At 43.0% G+C, this 17,673-nt stretch overlaps 1 protein-coding gene across 1 annotated transcript; it reads left to right on the top strand.

Moving 5' to 3' along the window:
- The first annotated feature begins 12,241 nt into the window (after positions 1 to 12,241).
- Positions 12,242 to 17,286, top strand: LOC140065828 (C3a anaphylatoxin chemotactic receptor-like). Its single transcript, XM_072113383.1, has 2 exons — positions 12,242 to 12,269; positions 15,722 to 17,286. The coding sequence occupies exons 1-2, from the start codon at positions 12,242 to 12,244 to the stop codon at positions 16,600 to 16,602; spliced, it is 909 nt and encodes a 302-aa protein (XP_071969484.1). The 3' UTR covers positions 16,603 to 17,286.
- The last annotated feature ends 387 nt before the right edge of the window (positions 17,287 to 17,673 follow it).

Below are 17,673 nucleotides of genomic sequence, written 5' to 3'. Positions count from 1 at the left end.
GACCCATGAAAATGAGTCAAAGCGTACCGATGGTACAAACGACAATCCTTTTTTAAGGAGACACATCTCTGCTGAATCTAGAGAGTGTGAGGACAGGTTAATGATGCATTTATCACTATCCTTGTCGATATTCACTTTCTTGCTGCCGGTCCTTGATCCCCCCTCAGTAGGTATCCCGAGATCGGGGGGTTGTTGGCTAAAAAACCCCCCCGGTTACCCCTATTGGGCTCTCCACGTCCTCTTGGTCTACCCCTTCTACCACCACGCTGAGTCCTCCCGGGCCCCCTCGGTGATTGCGAACTACCTGGGAATTCTGAGTCAGTGGTGTCACTTTCTGAGGTTGATATCTCTGTCGCTTTCTTCTGTGCGATTGGGATTTGGGTTTGTGATAGGAAGTCATACGCTCTCTTGTCTTTGAACTCCTGCAAATCCCGTTGAAATTGAAAATGTTTGCGTTCTTTAATTTGGGATGTAAATCTTTCAATCGACTGCTGTAAGGCTTTATCTTTCCTATCAAAACCCGCAGAGTCCTTTAGTGTTCTAACGTTAGCTATTTCGCTCTGCAATAATTCGCTAGTTTTGTTGAAAGCCACTTTTTCCTCTTCGAGGAGAATGTTCATCAGGCGTAAGGAGGATGCAGTCACCTCCTCCTCCCACCTGCTCTTTATATTGGGGGTCTTTAGTCGTGGAGAAGGGGTAATTGGGATTCTTAGGCCCCTAGGCACAATTTTATGTTTCAGATAGTTCTCAAGGCTCTGTATTTCCCACCAGGATCTTATGTATTCCTTATAGGTCCTGGTGAGAGAATTGAAAGCACTTTTTATAGAGATAGAGTGTCCCGAGGGGGGTAATTCCCCTTCAGAGAACACATTCTGTGCATCACTCGTCCAATTGTCAGTACAGGGATCCGCAAATACAAAACCGGCCATCCCCCCTGTGGGGATATGGAGACGATTTTGAAAATAAATTCACTGTGTAGAAATAAAGATTGTTCACCTCTCTTATGTTAAGCTTATTCACTGAGGGTATGTCGAGAGTAAGATTGGTAATAAAACCTAACTTTTATTAATACATACTGATAAAAGGATAGAGACAACTAAATTATATACGTGTTAAAAACATTAGAGATCAGATCCCGGCTTCAGATAATTGTATGTCAATGCCTATAGGGATCTGAGGGATGTAGATGGGAGGCTGAGGCAGCTATCTGATGAGACGGAGACACTAGCCTGTACCTGTGCTGTTTAGGCACTAAACTCGCTAGGCTAGTCTGATATATTCTCTACCTAAAGCTAGCACTCCTCATGATAGTGTTATGATCCGACGCGTTTCCTGATTACATTCATCAGGGATCCGATATTAGATATTATGATCAACGAATATGATTATGTGGTTGACCACATTTTGGATAAGACACATATAGATGGCGTGTCCCCGCATAGATATCAACGGCACCGCCCGCGGGGAACGCCGGGTATATATTGTTTAAACCCCACCCCCTTCGTGACGTCACATCGCGGTCTCTGACCAATGCGGGGGCGCTTAGGAGACGGGCCTCCCTGCATCAGTGAAGACCCCTTGTGTCAGTGGACAGTGCAGCCAATGGGTATTGACCAGGGGCCCGCCCGCCCCCGATCATGTGACCGGAGGCAGGACAGAGCCCGGTCATGTGACCGCACGTCAGAGCTGATCCAGAGGGACCGCCCAGACCGCGCGGTGTAGATTCCCATTGGCTGCTTGGGGCTAAGATGTAAACAAAGGTATGAGGCCGCGTATGCCCTTAGATAGTTCGGGCAAAGGGGGTAAAGTGTATAATAACGAATAAGGGATAAAGAGTACACTCGTCTTAGGGTGTACCTGGCCGGTAAGTATGTCGTACACCTGTAAAAGCAGACGTTATATAACGATAAGATGAGATAGGACGATAGGATTTGGTGTGATGCTCAGATAATCGTAGGATGTAAGAATATTGATTAAGCACAGAGAGGTATTCACAAGTCAAAAAGGTAGCCATATTCGATGGGAAGATGATCCGGTAGATGTCCCAGTGGTCTAAAAGGAGAGAAAGGAGAAAAGGGTGTGGAGGCAGACGGCGACGTAGGGACATCACAGGGAGAAACACCGCATCCCCCAATACGTTGTGAATCCTGCTGCTAGGGGACACATTTGTCATAGAAAACTCACAAACGACAGGTTTTCATTGAGCCCCTTAGGGTCAACTGAGTCCAGGGTAAAGATCCATTTGGTCTCTTTTTGTTGAATTAGCCTGTCCCAGTTTCCCCCCCGTTTTGGTGGTCTCACTTTTTCTATGACTTGGAACCGTAGCAGTTTCGGATTGCTATTGTGACAAGTGGCAAAGTGTCTAGCCACTGTGGTGTTCCGTTGATTCCTGATGTCCCCGACGTGCTCTTGGATCCTAATTTTTATAGGGCGATGAGTTTTGCCCACATAGTTTAGGGGACATGGACAAGTGAGCATATATACAGCTCCCTCCGTCCTGCAGTTCGAATAGTCCCGTATAGAGAACCTTCTCCCATTGCTAACGCTTTGGAAGGTATTCCCTCCTTGGACCAAAGGACAAGTGTCCTTGAACTTGATGGGCAAGTGTCTTTTTTCAATTGTATAAACTATGATACTATGATACAGGGTCTATAGAGGCCACGGCCCTACCACAGCCCCTACTCACTACTTAGTGCTCACTCAGTGCTATGTAGTAAAGAAGAGAAGGCAGTCCCGCAGGGACATATATCAGGGTTCACAAAAAAAATAGCTAAATGTGAGATATCAACATGACTTCAGTCTATAAGATATCAGCAGTGGGGCTCAGTTTGAAGAGTGAGTCTATGCAACATATAATGAGAAGGAAAAAGCAGCGGCGCTCACCGATCCGATAAAATGCCGGTACTTTATTAGGTTTGTGCGGTTCGTGTGGGGAGGACACCAGAACACGGCAGGCAACGGGCTGTTTAGCGCAAGAGTGCGCTTTCTCAAGCCTTCTCAAGCGCACTCTTGCATGAAACGGCCCGTTGCCTGTCGTGTTCTGGCGTCCTCCCTGCATGAACCACACAAACCTAATAAAGTACCGGCATTTTATCGGATCGGTGAGCGCCGCTGCTTTTTCCTTCTCATTATATGCTGCATTAATTTTGTACACACTCTTCAATGATTAAAAAAAGTTTTGTTGAATGTACAGAATAATTGAGCACAAATTTATTCTAAAATTTCACATAAATTGTGAAGTGTAAAATATTTTTTTTAATTTTATTTTTAGATTTACCTCAGAAATACAATAAATCAGTAAAGTACACATTATGGTGGCTATGGCGGCTCAGTGGTTAGCATTACAGCCTTCAGTGCTGGGGACCTGGGTTCAAGTCCAAGGCTCAACATCTGCAAAGAGTTTGTATGTTCTCCCTGTGTTTGCTTGGGTTTCCTCCAGGTTGTCCGGTTTCCTCCCACACTCCAAAACTTACTGGAAGGTGATTAGATTGTTAGTCCCATTGGGGACAGGGACCGATCTGGCAACCTCTGTGCAGCGTTGCGGAATCTGTGTGCACTATATAAATAAAGGATTTGTTATTATAGAGGAATCAGCACCACATTTCCATTTTTAACAGTTTTACTATGCTCTCATTTTCATTAAAACTGAATTTCTATTGTCAGGGCGTGAAATTCTTTTTTAACTTATCTGATATCTTATCAACCGATGAGTCATGCGCCACTTGATAGACCGTCCACAGAACACAGCCCCATGAGAGCACCAGATTATACGAGATTATAATCATTCTTCAGCATATTCTCAGAGAATAGGACACGTGAGCTCAATGTCTCCCCGGACATGTGTAGACGTCTCCCCTCTGTATCACCACGGTGTGGGCTATGACCGTTTATCCAGTAGCCTTTCTACAGTACAGTGGAATCTACAGGATATGTTCCAGATCGATCACTTTGTTCGGCCTTAGAGTGCAGGTAAGAGGAACTCAACGTCAATCTCTAAGTACATTGTGTCTTGCAAAGTCTTCTAAGAACGTTCATGTCATCACGAGAAAACCGAATTTCTACTTTCTAGATGTTATCGCTGACTTTCCTATTTACAGATTGTCTTGTCACGGTTTATTTTTGAATGCTGCAAATGTACAGTATAAGTCATCGTTTAAAGAGAACCCATCAGGCAAAATAACCCCCAGATACAACAGCTCCAGGCTGCAGCCATGTTATAGCAGAACATGTCAGGTACTTGTGTAGCTGGTGTCTGTGTCTCTGTGTATTTGGAGGATGCAGCATGTCAACAGATGCAGCACAGACACCAGCAATGCTTTACTAAACATTACACACAGACATGAGCAGGGGGAGGAGAGGGGAGGGGTAACAGGGGTGACATCACTGCCTCTGACCATGTGACCAGTCTCATTTACATAATAAAGAAAATATGATTTTGCAATGATTAAAGTATTAATTGACTCGATAAAGGCTGGGATGGGATCCCTGTGATCCCGCACGTTGTCCAAATTCGTCGGACAGCACGCCCCCGATTTGTGTTTTTCGTGAAATCCGGCGCCAATGCGCCAAAATGCAATCTCGTGGAACGCAATCCCTGGCGTGATCCTCAAAATTTTTGGAAAACCCAACGGAAATGCGGCCGCGGTCCCTTAGTAAATAAGCCCCAATTGGTGATAATTATTAAGCACTCGGCACCATAATTCTGCAAACGTGCAAATTGGTTATACATGTATTTATCAGGGGTGTAACTACACTGGTAATGGCTGTAGTAGCTGCTATGGGGCCCACAGTGTCAGTGGGCCCGGCAGCCCAACCTGCCATACTAAAGATTAGAACATGGACATGCTTACATACATATTATGCTGTACATTGTTCAGCATTGTGAATATAAAACAGTGTACATAACCACTGTACCAGCTGCTCAAATGTATGTATGTGTGTAAAATGTATGTGTGTATGTGTATGAACGTGTGTGATTATGTAAATGTGTGTGTAAAAATATATTTATTTTTAGTTAAGGGCAAAGGTGGGCCCCATGGAGAAACCTGCTTTGGCACCCAGCCTCTCCTAGTTATGACCCTGGTATTTGTGAAATGTTTGCACTTATGTATTATGTTAGGCTGAACTGTGCACTTGCAACACATTACTGTGCACCGAAAGGGGCGTTCCAGAGCACATTCCCACAGGCCACCATAAGAGTCCGACATAAATGTGTCACATGCCCCTTAAAAAACTTGTGCACTCAGTTAAAGCATTTTGGGTGCTCGCAGTTTGCCCAAGATTCATGAAGGCCATGCTCCTGCAGGTCCTCCCCCCTTATTGATAAATGTGGCCCATTGGATTCTAAATTAGGCACAGTTCACACCTGTGTGTTTTGGAAGTGTCATGGAATTGTAATGGGAGACAATCTTCCAAACAATGAAGACAATGGGGGATGGAATTTCTCATGACATTGAGAGTATAACAGAAACCCCGGACGCAGGTGTGAACTGAGGCTTAAAATTTTAATTCCAATACTTTTTCTTCAGATGTAAATCCTATAAAAAGTCATAACTGAAAAAAAACGGTTTCAATTTATTTTAGAAAAACATTGAAGTAGTAAATGATTTTTATACAGAGAAGAATATTTTTAGTTTTCATTTCAAATGGAACATGGCAGATATTTGGAATGAAGAATAATAAATCCTGGGATGCATAGTATTATATATATATATACAGGCGGTTCCCTACTTAAGGACACCCGACTTACAGACAACCCATAGTTACAGACGGACCCCCCTGCCCACTGTTACCTCTGGTGAAGCTCTCTGGATGCTTTACTATAGTCCCAGACTGCAATTATCAGCTGTAAGGTGTCTGTAATGAAGCTTTATTGATAATTCTTGGTCCTATTACACCAAAAATTTTGAAACTCCAATTGTCACTGGGACAAAAGAAAAAAAATTGTCTAGAACTTCCATTATAAAATATACAGTTTCGACTTACATACAAATTCAACTTAAGAACAAACCTCCAGACCCTATCTTGTATGTAACCCGGGGACTGCCTGTATATATATACTTGCCCTATTTATGAAGCTCTGTGGTCCATGGGTTTATTCAAACTTCATTCATTTTTTGAGCCGGAGTCATCGATAGAAATGAACAAAAGTCCTGATCTTCATTTATGGACAGTTTTGGGAGACTTTGGTATTTTAAGTAAATCTCAATAACCTCTACCCAAATTGTAAGACCCCAATTGCTTTGAAAAGTACTGAATGACAACGGAAGATTTATAACACTATCAATGTTTACATTTTGTAATTAGTTTCAACTGTCTTCACATATTTTCATAAGTTCTCCTTCGAAATAATAAAAAAATTATAATTAACAAGAGTTGTGGCCGGGGTTGCATCCAGTCATTATTGCTTTTGTTTCAATATATGCAAAAACAATTATCACAAAGGGTCTATGTGACCCCCCCCCAACCTCCAAAATAAGCAATTGTACAAAAATGAAAATAAGGATGTGTATAAGAAATAAGTATTCTGTATTAAATCATATGCTATTAAAAAAAAAAAACTTAAAAACCCCAAATCTTGGGTACAATACATCAATACATGACCATCCTCAGCTTAGATAGAGATAATAATACAGAGACAAGTAAGGAGCTCACTAATATTCCAGGGTGGGAGGCCCCCGGGCTCCCTGGACATCAAGCATGGGAGCCGCCTTACAAGCTAGCTAAAAGAGGGGTGGTTTTCCTTATCCCACCCTGGAGAACTTTGCATATTTTCCCAGAATCCCCCTAGTGGAGCATGCATGGCTATAAAACTCCAAACACCTACACGGTGGACTTATTTGGCAATCTCCATAAGGAGAACTCTTACTTCCTGACCCAGCCCCGACAAGCCCCTCACCCAGCCAAACCAGTTTCCTATGCCCTACGCTGTATTGAGGAGACCCAATCAAGAAACAGCGCTGTCTACAGTTGGGAGTCTGTTCCTTCTAGAATAGATATACTGGTTTGGTATAATGCAGCATCATATGATAAGGCTTCTTGTAGGTCATGCTTGATGTTAAGGATCCCGCATCATGTCATAAGGCCTCCTGTAGGTCATGCTTGATGTCAAGGATCCTGCATCATGTCATAAGGCCTCTTGTAGGTCATGCTTGATGTTAAGGATCCCTCATCATGTCATAAGGCCTCTTGTAGGTCATGCTTAATGTTAAGGATCCCGCATCATGTCATAAGGCCTCTTGTAGGTCATGCTTGATGTCAAGCATCCCGCATCATGTCATAAGGCCTCTTGTAGGTCATGCTTAATGTTAAGGATCCCGCATCATGTCATAAGGCCTCTTGTAGGTCATGCTTGATGTCAAAGAAGCTGCCGTACAAGGAGCTAAAAGAGGCGTGGTTTTCCTTAAACCGTCCTGGAAAACTTAGTAACAGAAGCATGATAGAAGGGAACCTTCTGTGTCTGCAGGTCTATAATATGTGGAGGAGCTCCCATTCACTACTGGTCTCCGTTATTCTTCTCCATTGGCCAAAAAGTTAAGTGACCACAACCAAGGTAACTACATACTGTAACTACATTGATGCAGCACTGGAAGTGAAAAGGAATTAGACAGCCTTATACAGAACCATTTATCACAGTATCTGATGCAATAGGATAAATCTGGTGCTTTATAAGACTGTGTCCATGTAGGTCGCCCTCATTGGAGAAGAGTCATAGCACCGAGGAGATGCCAGGTGAGCTCATGGGTAATACCAGCACTTACTGTGAATCTAGTGAATGACAGATGTATCCATTGACCAGAGGAATCTCTTTAAGTTTCTTATTCTGTCTGGTCACCATGTCAACTTCTCTCTGCCACAGCTTGTCGAAAAAAAATTAAGGTTCCCGACTTTATCATCATCTCCACCACCTACTACAACCATATTGCTTATTGTTTGCTTCCTAGAGATAACCATTATGTCCCCACAGTAGCCACTATAGTCACGGTGCCCCTACAGCAGCCAATATATTAACATCACCCCGACAATAACCTGTATGGCAACATCTCACTGACAGGTAACTCTAACATCCTTAAACTGCGTCACTGGTTGACTGGACAGTGGCGTAACTCGGAGAGACAGGGCCCCCTGGCAGTCTACTGGGTGGGGACCCTCTTCCCACTTAAAAAATATACATATTAGTATACTCACACATGTGAGTTGCAATCACATATAAATGCACTCATGTGCACACACAGCATATACACACACATACAGTGCCATATGCAACACATACAGTGAATACAGACACCATATACACATCACAGATCGTGCATGTTTACATCACAGTATATGTTATGTACATATCATGCTGGACATGTGCAGTACAATATAGATATAATGGTGCACATCCTCCATTCTTTATTAAATTAAGTCGGATGACGGGGCCCCCTGACACTGCAGGCCCCATAGCGTCTGCTATGGCTGCTACCGCTATAGTTACGCCCTTGCCACTGGAACACTGTGACTGAAGCTATAAACGCTGATGCTGTCTCAGAAACTAGTAGGTCAATTAGTGACACAGGTAGAAGTGACATCTATTGCCTTACAGGAGAGTAAGGCCATGACTTATCACTGCTGAATTGTTTGCCAGATTCTTCAGCTGCAATCAGCACAACCTTACTCTGTACCTGGAAGAACCTGGATAACAATGCCCCACACTGTGCTCCTAAATAATTTATATCCGTCACAAAGAAAACAAAACAAAAATAACTGATGATGGCACAACAACCTGTGTCATACAGAATGGAGCAGATAGACACATTGCCCCCCCCCACTGTGCCCAATAGTCACATGGCCTTTCTGTAGGCCCAACTCCCTTGCCCCCCCCCCCACAGACCCACACTTTTGATGCTGTTTTGATACAGTTACATTATGATGCTGTGCACTTCATTCTTGGGTTAGAGGGTATCTACCAGGAAGTATTTGGGCTTTAAGACACAGATGCTATTGACTGTGTCTTCTTAGTAATATTACCACGGTTATAGAACCACATTGAATGACTGCAGTGAGTACTATTCTAATGCTATTACTGGTATGGGGCTCCATAGTGTCTGGTGTAGGAGCCCACAAGTGTTTTTTTTTATCTGTGGGTCCTGGTGCTATAATTCTACTTTGTTCTCTTCCTGTCTTTTCCCTGCCCCGATATTTAGTGTCTTCTTATGTTTTTCCTCCTTTCCTTGCCTTTTCCCTGTTATTTCCTCCTTATTTTGACTCATCTGTCAATTTCCCACTCACATTCCTCCTCCTCCCTTTCCAAATTCCTCATGTGTGCCAAATTACATTTTCTTTTTCCCAAATCTCTTCTTTATTTATGACCTAATATTCTATAAATGTCTTTATGATTCTTTCCCACAGTTGATGTTTTACATTCAGATGTAACTGCGGCGGCTGTAAGTACTTTCTTCTTACATCTAATATATAAATCAGTTTACATGTATAATGGACTATGAAATAACATGATGATACATTCATTAATTTTTTTGTCTTTGTGTTGTTATTTTATTCTCTTTGGGTAATAATATAGTTCCTGAAACGATATACTGTTACCCTGAATATCCCTTTATTGCCTCCTGGTAGAACCTATAAGTATTTTATGTATATTTTGTAGTGTGTTATCTGTACATTAGGTTTTCTTAGGGCTAAACCGGATGAAGGGATCATGGTTTCACAAAATGCATCTTATTTTTTTATATCTATTTCTAAATCTAAATTGAAATCAGTCAAGATCACATTGACTCTTGGTAGTGAAGAATATTCTGCACATCCCTACACATTCTGTAGGGAGGACACAGTTTTATATATATATATATCCTTGTATACTGTACTGCGCAGTAATTTTGTAAATCGCATATTGGATACTTTGGTGGCCAATGGGCAGGACATGGAGACTCTAAGCCTGGGGTGAGTAATTAATTTTCCAATTGGGTCACATGAGAAATCAGAATGGTTTTAGAGAGCCAGAGTAATATACTTAGCTCTACCCAATACCTAATACCCCTTTCATTACGTCCCCCTACATTATGCCCCCATTCCTAATGCCCCCACGCATAATGCCCCCTCTCCTTATACCCCTTTCACAATGTCTTCTCTTATGCCCCCATTCGTAATGCTCCCTCTCATTATGCCCCATTCACAATGTCCTCTCTTATGCCCCCATTCGTAATGCTCCCTCTCATTATGCCCCATTCACAATGTCCTCTCTTATGCCCCCATTCGTAATGATCCCTTCCATTATGCCCCATTCACAATGCCCTCTCTTATGCCCCCATTCGCAACGCTCCCTCTCATTATGCCCCATTCACAATGCCCTCTCTTATGCCCCCATTCGCAACGCTCCCTCTCATTATGCCCCATTCACAATGCCCTCTCTTATACCCCCGTTCGTAATGCTCCCTCTCATTATGCCCCATTCACAATGCCCTCTCTTATACCCCCATTCGTAATGCTCCCTCTAATTATGCCCCATTCACAATGTCCTCTCTTATGCCCCCATTCGTAATGATCCCTCTCATTATGTCCCCTCTCATTATGCCCCATTCACAATGCCCTCTCTTACGCCCCGATTCGCAACGCTCCCTCTCATTATGCCCCATTCACAATGTCCTCTCTTATACTCCCATTCGTAATGCTCCCTCTAATTATGCCCCATTCACAATGCCCTCTCTTACGCCCCCATTCGCAACGCTCCCTCTCATTATGTCCACGTTCATAATGTCCCCTTGTCAGGATGCAACGTAAGTTATAACACACAATTATATTATAATGTAAATGCTTACAGAAGGCAGAAAGGCAGATGTGCACTGCAGGTGTGATGGGCTTCTGTTTTATTTGCCTTGGTAGCAGCTGCCTGGAACTGGTGTTAAATATTAAAGGAAAACTAGAAGTATGTGTAACAAAAACTACAGATACTCAGATGTCCTCCTCTACATCCTGTTCCGACGCTGGTCTTCTTTAATCTTGACAAGACGGGATCTCCTGGAAAAAAGACTTATAAATAACATGCCGAACTGCGGGTAGAAGAAGTTTGGCCGCTCTGGGCCCATGTTGGAGAGGGAGGTGACATCACCTGGGAGACATGAATAAATTAGCAGTCCAGAGTGCCGGACATCTTGTCCCCGCACTTAGGCCTGTTTAGAAGTTTTTCCAGGCGAACCCGGTGTGCCAAGAATAAAGAATAACTCCACAGCTATCATGTTTTTGTGTTTTATGTTTTCATACATAACAAAACTATATAAATCTCCATGCTCAGGCCCTAATAATAAAGCTATAAAACCAAAGATAATTGCAGAAGGCCTGAATCTGAAGGGGTTCAAACATTCTCCTCCGTAGTAACACATTATCAATGTCTGTGGCATTACACAATCCTAGTCTCACGTTAAAAACCAACAAGGATCCAGGAAGTGACCTGTGTGTTGATTATAAAACGTAGCAAAGTTAACTGTATCATGTTATTACACTTTATTGATAAAAGCTAAGTGTTTCAGCTTGGGACTCAAGCCTTCATTAGGCAGGCCTGATGTTGACTTGAGGCCCAATGTTGACTTGAGACCCGACGTTGACTTGAGGCCCGACGTTGAGTTGAGGCCCGATGTTGACTTGAGACCTGAGGTTGACTTGAGACCTGATGTTGACTTGAGGCCCGTCATTGACTTGAGGCCCGACGTTGACTTGAGACCTGACGTTGACTTGAGGCCACACGTTGACTTGAGACCTGACGTTGATTTGAGTCCTGATGAAGGCTTGATTTCCAAGCCGAAATGCAGGTTTACTTTTTGGGCGTAATGGTTGCAGAACATATAGTTATCAAAATGTATGTGGCTAAAAAGAGAAGTCAGAGTTTAGGGACATATAAACAGGTGACCACGCACCTATATCAGTATCTGTCACTGATGTGCCAGGAGAGTTTAACTTAATCCCCGTGTATAACAATTATAAATCAGAAGGAGAAAAGGGGGAAGTAGATGAAGACTCAAAAACAATTAAATATAAGATGTACAAAAAGTTTATTGGTTACAATGTTATTAGATTAAAAACATGTGTGAGACAATAAAAGGAACACTGGTTACAGGAGACAGAAGATCATATAGACCAGGTATCATGGAATACAGAAAATACATACTGCAGAGTAAAGGATATATAGGAAAACGTAGTCAATACAAAGCATTATAGCAATAAATGTACCTGAACAACTAGCAGTGGTAAGATGGAATCAACATATGCATCATCAGATGACTGAACTAGTCATTAGTTCTTAGCAATTAGCATAGCTGAAAGATACCAGAGCTGTATCCATAATTACCTGGTCACTGACTTTACCCCAACGCGCGTTTCAACCCGCCGGTCTTCCACCCCTTGAGAAAGACCGGCGGGTTGAAACGCGCGTTGGGGTAAAGTCAGTGACCAGGTAATTATGGATACAGCTCTGGTATCTTTCAGCTATGCTAATTGCTAAGAACTAATGACTAGTTCAGTCATCTGATGATGCATATGTTGATTCCATCTTACCACTGCTAGTTGTTCAGGTACATTTATTGCTATAATGCTTTGTATTGACTACGTTTTCCTATATATCCTTTACTCTGCAGTATGTATTTTCTGTATTCCATGATACCTGGTCTATATGATCTTCTGTCTCCTGTAACCAGTGTTCCTTTTATTGTCTCACACATGTTTTTAATCTAATAACATTGTAACCAATAAACTTTTTGTACATCTTATATTTAATTGTTTTTGAGTCTTCATCTACTTCCCCCTTTTCTCCTTCTGATTTATAATTGCAGAACATATAACTGACAAGAGTTTTGAATATTATTTGGCAAAATTAGATTAGTGTAAAGGGTTTAGAGAAGGGTTTTGCTATCTCATATCCATCTTGATAAGCATCTTTCTTACTAAATAAAATGCTTTTAGCATCAAACAGTTAAAAAGACAACAGGAAAATCTTCGGAAATGTATTTTGAATAATTAATTCAGCAGGAAACATCTTCATATTACTAATGATGAAATCTGAATTTTCTGGGATATAAAGTCCGAACTGCTACAAATCATTTTCACAGGCTGAAGAGATCGAGAGCCATATAACTGCACATACTAAAAAGGGAACACACAGGTAAGCAATACTCCATACAATGTCCCTCCTTTATATTACCTGTACAGATGTGCGGCACTAGTGTTCTCTTAGTCACCTCTCCTTAGTGGCAGGATATATACAGGGGGCAAGTTGGATGGCTATATACTGGGGGTATGGCCTGGTCAGCTATATACTGGGGGCAGCATGTTGGCTAGCTATATACTGGGGGCAGGGGACTGGCTACATATTGGGGGGTAGTGTCCTGGCTGGCTATATACTGGAAGGCATGTGCTGGCTGGATATACTGGGGCAGGCAGGCCATATACTGGGGTCTGGCTGACTATATGCTAAGGCCTGGCTGGCCATATACTGGGGCCTAGCCAGATTAATACAGGGGGCTGATAGGCTATATACAAGAGCTGGCAGGTGAATAATGGGGGCTGTATAGCTATATACTGGGGGGTTGGATATATACTGGGGGCTGGCTGGCAATATGCTACATGCTGGCAGACTATATATTGGAGGCTGGAATGCTATTTATTGGGGACAGGGGCTGGAAGACTATATACTGGTGGTAGGGGCTGGTAGGCTATATGCTGGGGGCAGGGGACTGGCTAGCTATATACTCGGGGTACAGGACTGGCTAGCTGTATACTGGGGCAAAGGCTGGCTATATACTGGGGACAGGAATCTGGATGGCTATATACTGGGGGGCAGGGGGCTGTATAGCTATATACTGGGGGGAAACGGCTGGCTAGCTATATACTGGTGGGAAGGGGTCTGGCTAGATATAAATTTGGGGGCATGGGGCTGGCTATATATGCGGGGGCAGGCTGCAGGCTGGCTATATACTCGGGGGCAGGCTGCAGGCTGGCTTTGTACTGGGGGCAGGAGGCTGGAAGACTATATACGAGGGGCAACCAATTGTGTGTGAATCTTTTCAGTGTTTGGGGCATATATAGTGCAAGGAGGATATTTATCAGGTCTTCTTTGCCACGTTAGTGGTGTAGAAGCCCTGAAATAATGGGTGGTGTAGGATAATTAGTAAACAGCTGGTGTATGATATATAGCCCCCCTGTGTTCCTAACTCTTGTTCTTCCTCTTTCTAAATAAATTTAATTCAGACTTGATTGTACTGCTAAATAACACAAGAAATATTATTATTATTATTATTACTTTTATTATTATTATTGTCTCTCTGTTAGGTACAAAGTCAGAATGGATCCTACTGATGGTTACCCGGCCTCATTTAACACAACTCTGGATTACCCTAATTGGTATATTTATACTTATTACTCATCATTTTTTCTGCATAACAAATTGTACTTCCTAGTATCAGTATTTTATATTTTATAACCCTAGGGAGTTCAATCGCACCTTCCATATATATGTTTTGAATATTCAATATATTTTTGCAATTTTGAATAAAAGTGACAACAATATGTCAATATTCAACTCTTAAATATCGTTAGCTGTGCTGAGTGTCACGGGTGCTCACTGCTGCCCCTCTGTGCCCGCTGGTGTGTTCCGGCACTCCTTACCTATCCCCACTTCGGATTCCTATGCTTGGCCTGTGCGCACGCGTCCCTGTCTCCTAGGGGATGCGTGCTGACTTCAGGAAATGTAAAGGCCCTGCACGCTGCTAATTGGTGCTGGCCATTTCCCAGAAGGCTATTTAAAGCTGCCTCTCCCAACACTCCCTGCCATATCTTTGTGCCTTAGAGAAAGCTTTGTCTGATGCCCTGTGATATAATTGTGATTTCCTGTTGTGACCTCAGTTCCATTCCTGACTACCCTCCTATGCTACCTGCCTTGACCTATTGCTACGTCCCCAACTCTGATACCGTGCTACCCGTCCTGACCTCCAGCCTATCCCCGACTGCATGTTTGCCTGCCGTTCCTGTACCTCGACCTTGGCTGCCACCGCGGACAAGTCATGCCTATGGATTGACCAGGCAGTATCACGCCGCTGCAAGACCATCCTGCTTTACGGTGGGCTCTGGTGAAGACCGGGTGCCACTTAGATACCAGTCCCAGGTGTTGACTTGTGTCATCTTCTGCGGTGGTTCAGAGGATCCACTACCTCTGATCCTGACAATGAGTACATCAGTATTTAGGTCTAGTGGGTTTGGACGGAATCCGAACACCACAGTCAGTCTTTGCACTGATTGCAGTTGATAACACTTTCCATAGGTCTGCTCACCCATCGTTGAAACTCGCAATTGGTGCAGGCTTCTTTGGTGCAGTCGATCGGTGCGGGTAGGTGACTTTGGCCGTGGCGTATAAATAGTAACATCTGCAATCGGTGCCACCACCAATTGCGTGTAATTATCGTTGTGGGGTGAACAAAACCCTGACTTGTGACTGAAGTCCAGGTTCATGTTTTGCAGAGCCCAACCCAAACATTGCGGTTCTTGTCCGCTCATCACTTGTATTTAGTCTTCTGTGATAAGAATCATGTTAAACTTTACTACATCCATAAATCCTTGTGTACAAAAGTAATATTTCCAAACTTTACATTTATAATTATCCTAACACCAGCCCTCTCATGTCTTCTCAGGTCCACTAATGGAGACTGCTACACAATCACAACTATTCATGAGATGAACATTTTCCAGAGGGTATCGATTACTGTATACAGCATCACCTTCATCCTTGGGATTATTGGGAATGGATTAGTCATCTGGATTGCCGGATTCAGGATGAAGAAGACAATCAGTTCCGTGTGGTTCCTCAACCTGGCCATCGCCGACTTCCTGTGCTGTCTGTCTCTTCCTGTGACAATAGCGGACCAGATAATGAGTTATGTGTGCTCATCATTGTCCATAATTTTCTTCTTTTTGAACAATTTTATGTTTCACCTAAACATGAGCTCCAGTGTCCTCCTCCTGACGGCCATGAGTATTGATCGCTGGGTATCGGTCATGTGGCCATTTTGGGCTAAAGTCCATAGGACACAGAAACGAGTGAGAATCACTGCAGGGATAATCTGGGTGATGAGTTTTATTTGGATTGGAATAGTGTTTACATTTTCTTTTTACCCTATTTGTATAGATTGTAACTTAGAACTGATCCTTGTGCTGATCAGGTTATTTATAATGTTTGTGATCCCTTTTCTCATCATCGTCACCAGTTATGTCACCATTTTCTTCAAAATAAGTAATAGACCCCATAGATCTCAGAGACCCTACAGGATCGTCACCGCTGTTATATTGTGTTTCTTTCTCTGCTGGGCTCCGTATTACATCCTTATAGTAGCATTCTTTTATCAAGTGAGTGAAGTCCAGCATAAGATATTGTTTACGATCTCTTCCTGCTTTCCTTACTTCAACAGTTGTATCAACCCAATCATTTATGTTATTATGGGCCAAGATTTTAGAAACAGTTTCCTGCGATCCATCCCCTTCAGGGTTGAGAAAGCCTTAAGTGAACATCCTGATGAACCGTGTGAAGAACCTGAGGCTCAGGAACCTCCCCCCAGTACAGATATTTAACTTTTTAATTTCCATACAATGCTGTGACTAGTCCTTGTCTCTGCCGTCTAGAAGTTTATATCCCAGGATTATGACGTCATTGAGCCCGGACTAGATTGTTTTGTTTATACTAAGGTCTTTTAATGTTTGTGCACCAATACTGTCCTCCTTGTATTAATCTGTAGTAGTTAGCCTTCTATTTTCCATAGTCAAGGAATTAGATAGCTACCTCTCTATCAGGGACAGTCAGAGAATCAATAAGGTAGAGGAAGTTAGAAAATTGGTCTCACTTACGGGTCTTCTGTCAAAATGCAATTCGACCAGAATCAAATCATGATGAATCAAGTTAAAAAAAACAGGCAATTCCTGGCTGCAGAGAGCCTGTAGGGTGTTGTAGAATGTGGTGCCATGCTTAAATATGCATAGGGAGCGTGATTTGGTCTTCAAACAATTCTGTGTTTTAGTATGACACGCACATGACAGCCGCGGCTCTTAGAATCGCTTCACTCTTCAATACCATGAGCACTTACATAGGCCAACTTCCCCAAATAAGCGAAGCGGGAACGCAGCCTGACAAGGTAACATCTGTGCCAGCTCATGTGCCCCCCTTCATCCCCATGGACTATAAGTTCTTGTGTCCTCCCTCATCCTCATAGACTGTAAGCTCTTGTGTGACCCTCTCATCCTTATAGACTGTAAGTTCTTGTGTCAACTCCTCATCCTCATAGACTGTAAGCTCTTGTGTCAACTCCTCATCCTCATAGACTGTAAGCTCTTGTGTCACCCCCTCATCCTCATAGACTATAAGCTTTTGTGTCCCCCCTCATCCTCATAGTCTGTAAGCTCTTGTGTCAACCTCATCCTCATGGACAGTACGCCCTTGTGTCCTCCCTCATAGACTGTAAGCTCTTCTGTACTCCCCTCATCCTCATAGACTGTAAGCTCTTGTGTCACCTCCTCATCCTCATAGACTGTAAGCTCTTGTGTCCCCCTCATCCTCATAGACTGTAAGCTCTTGTTTCACCCCCTCATTGTCATAGACTGTAAGCTCTTGTGTCACCCGTGATCCTCATAGACTGTTAGCTCTTGTGG

The sequence above is a fragment of the Engystomops pustulosus genome, chromosome 6 (assembly GCF_040894005.1).
Source record: "Engystomops pustulosus chromosome 6, aEngPut4.maternal, whole genome shotgun sequence".
Lineage (NCBI taxonomy): Eukaryota > Metazoa > Chordata > Amphibia > Anura > Leptodactylidae > Engystomops > Engystomops pustulosus.
This window is presented reverse-complemented; position numbering and strand designations above follow the sequence as displayed.

Coding starts and splice junctions, on each gene's coding strand:
- LOC140065828 (XM_072113383.1), top strand. CDS start 12,242: ATGGAATCAACATATGCATCATCAGATG. Junction 12,270..15,721: donor AACATATGCATCATCAGATG/ACTGAACTAGTC, acceptor AGATGAACATTT/TCCAGAGGGTATCGATTACT.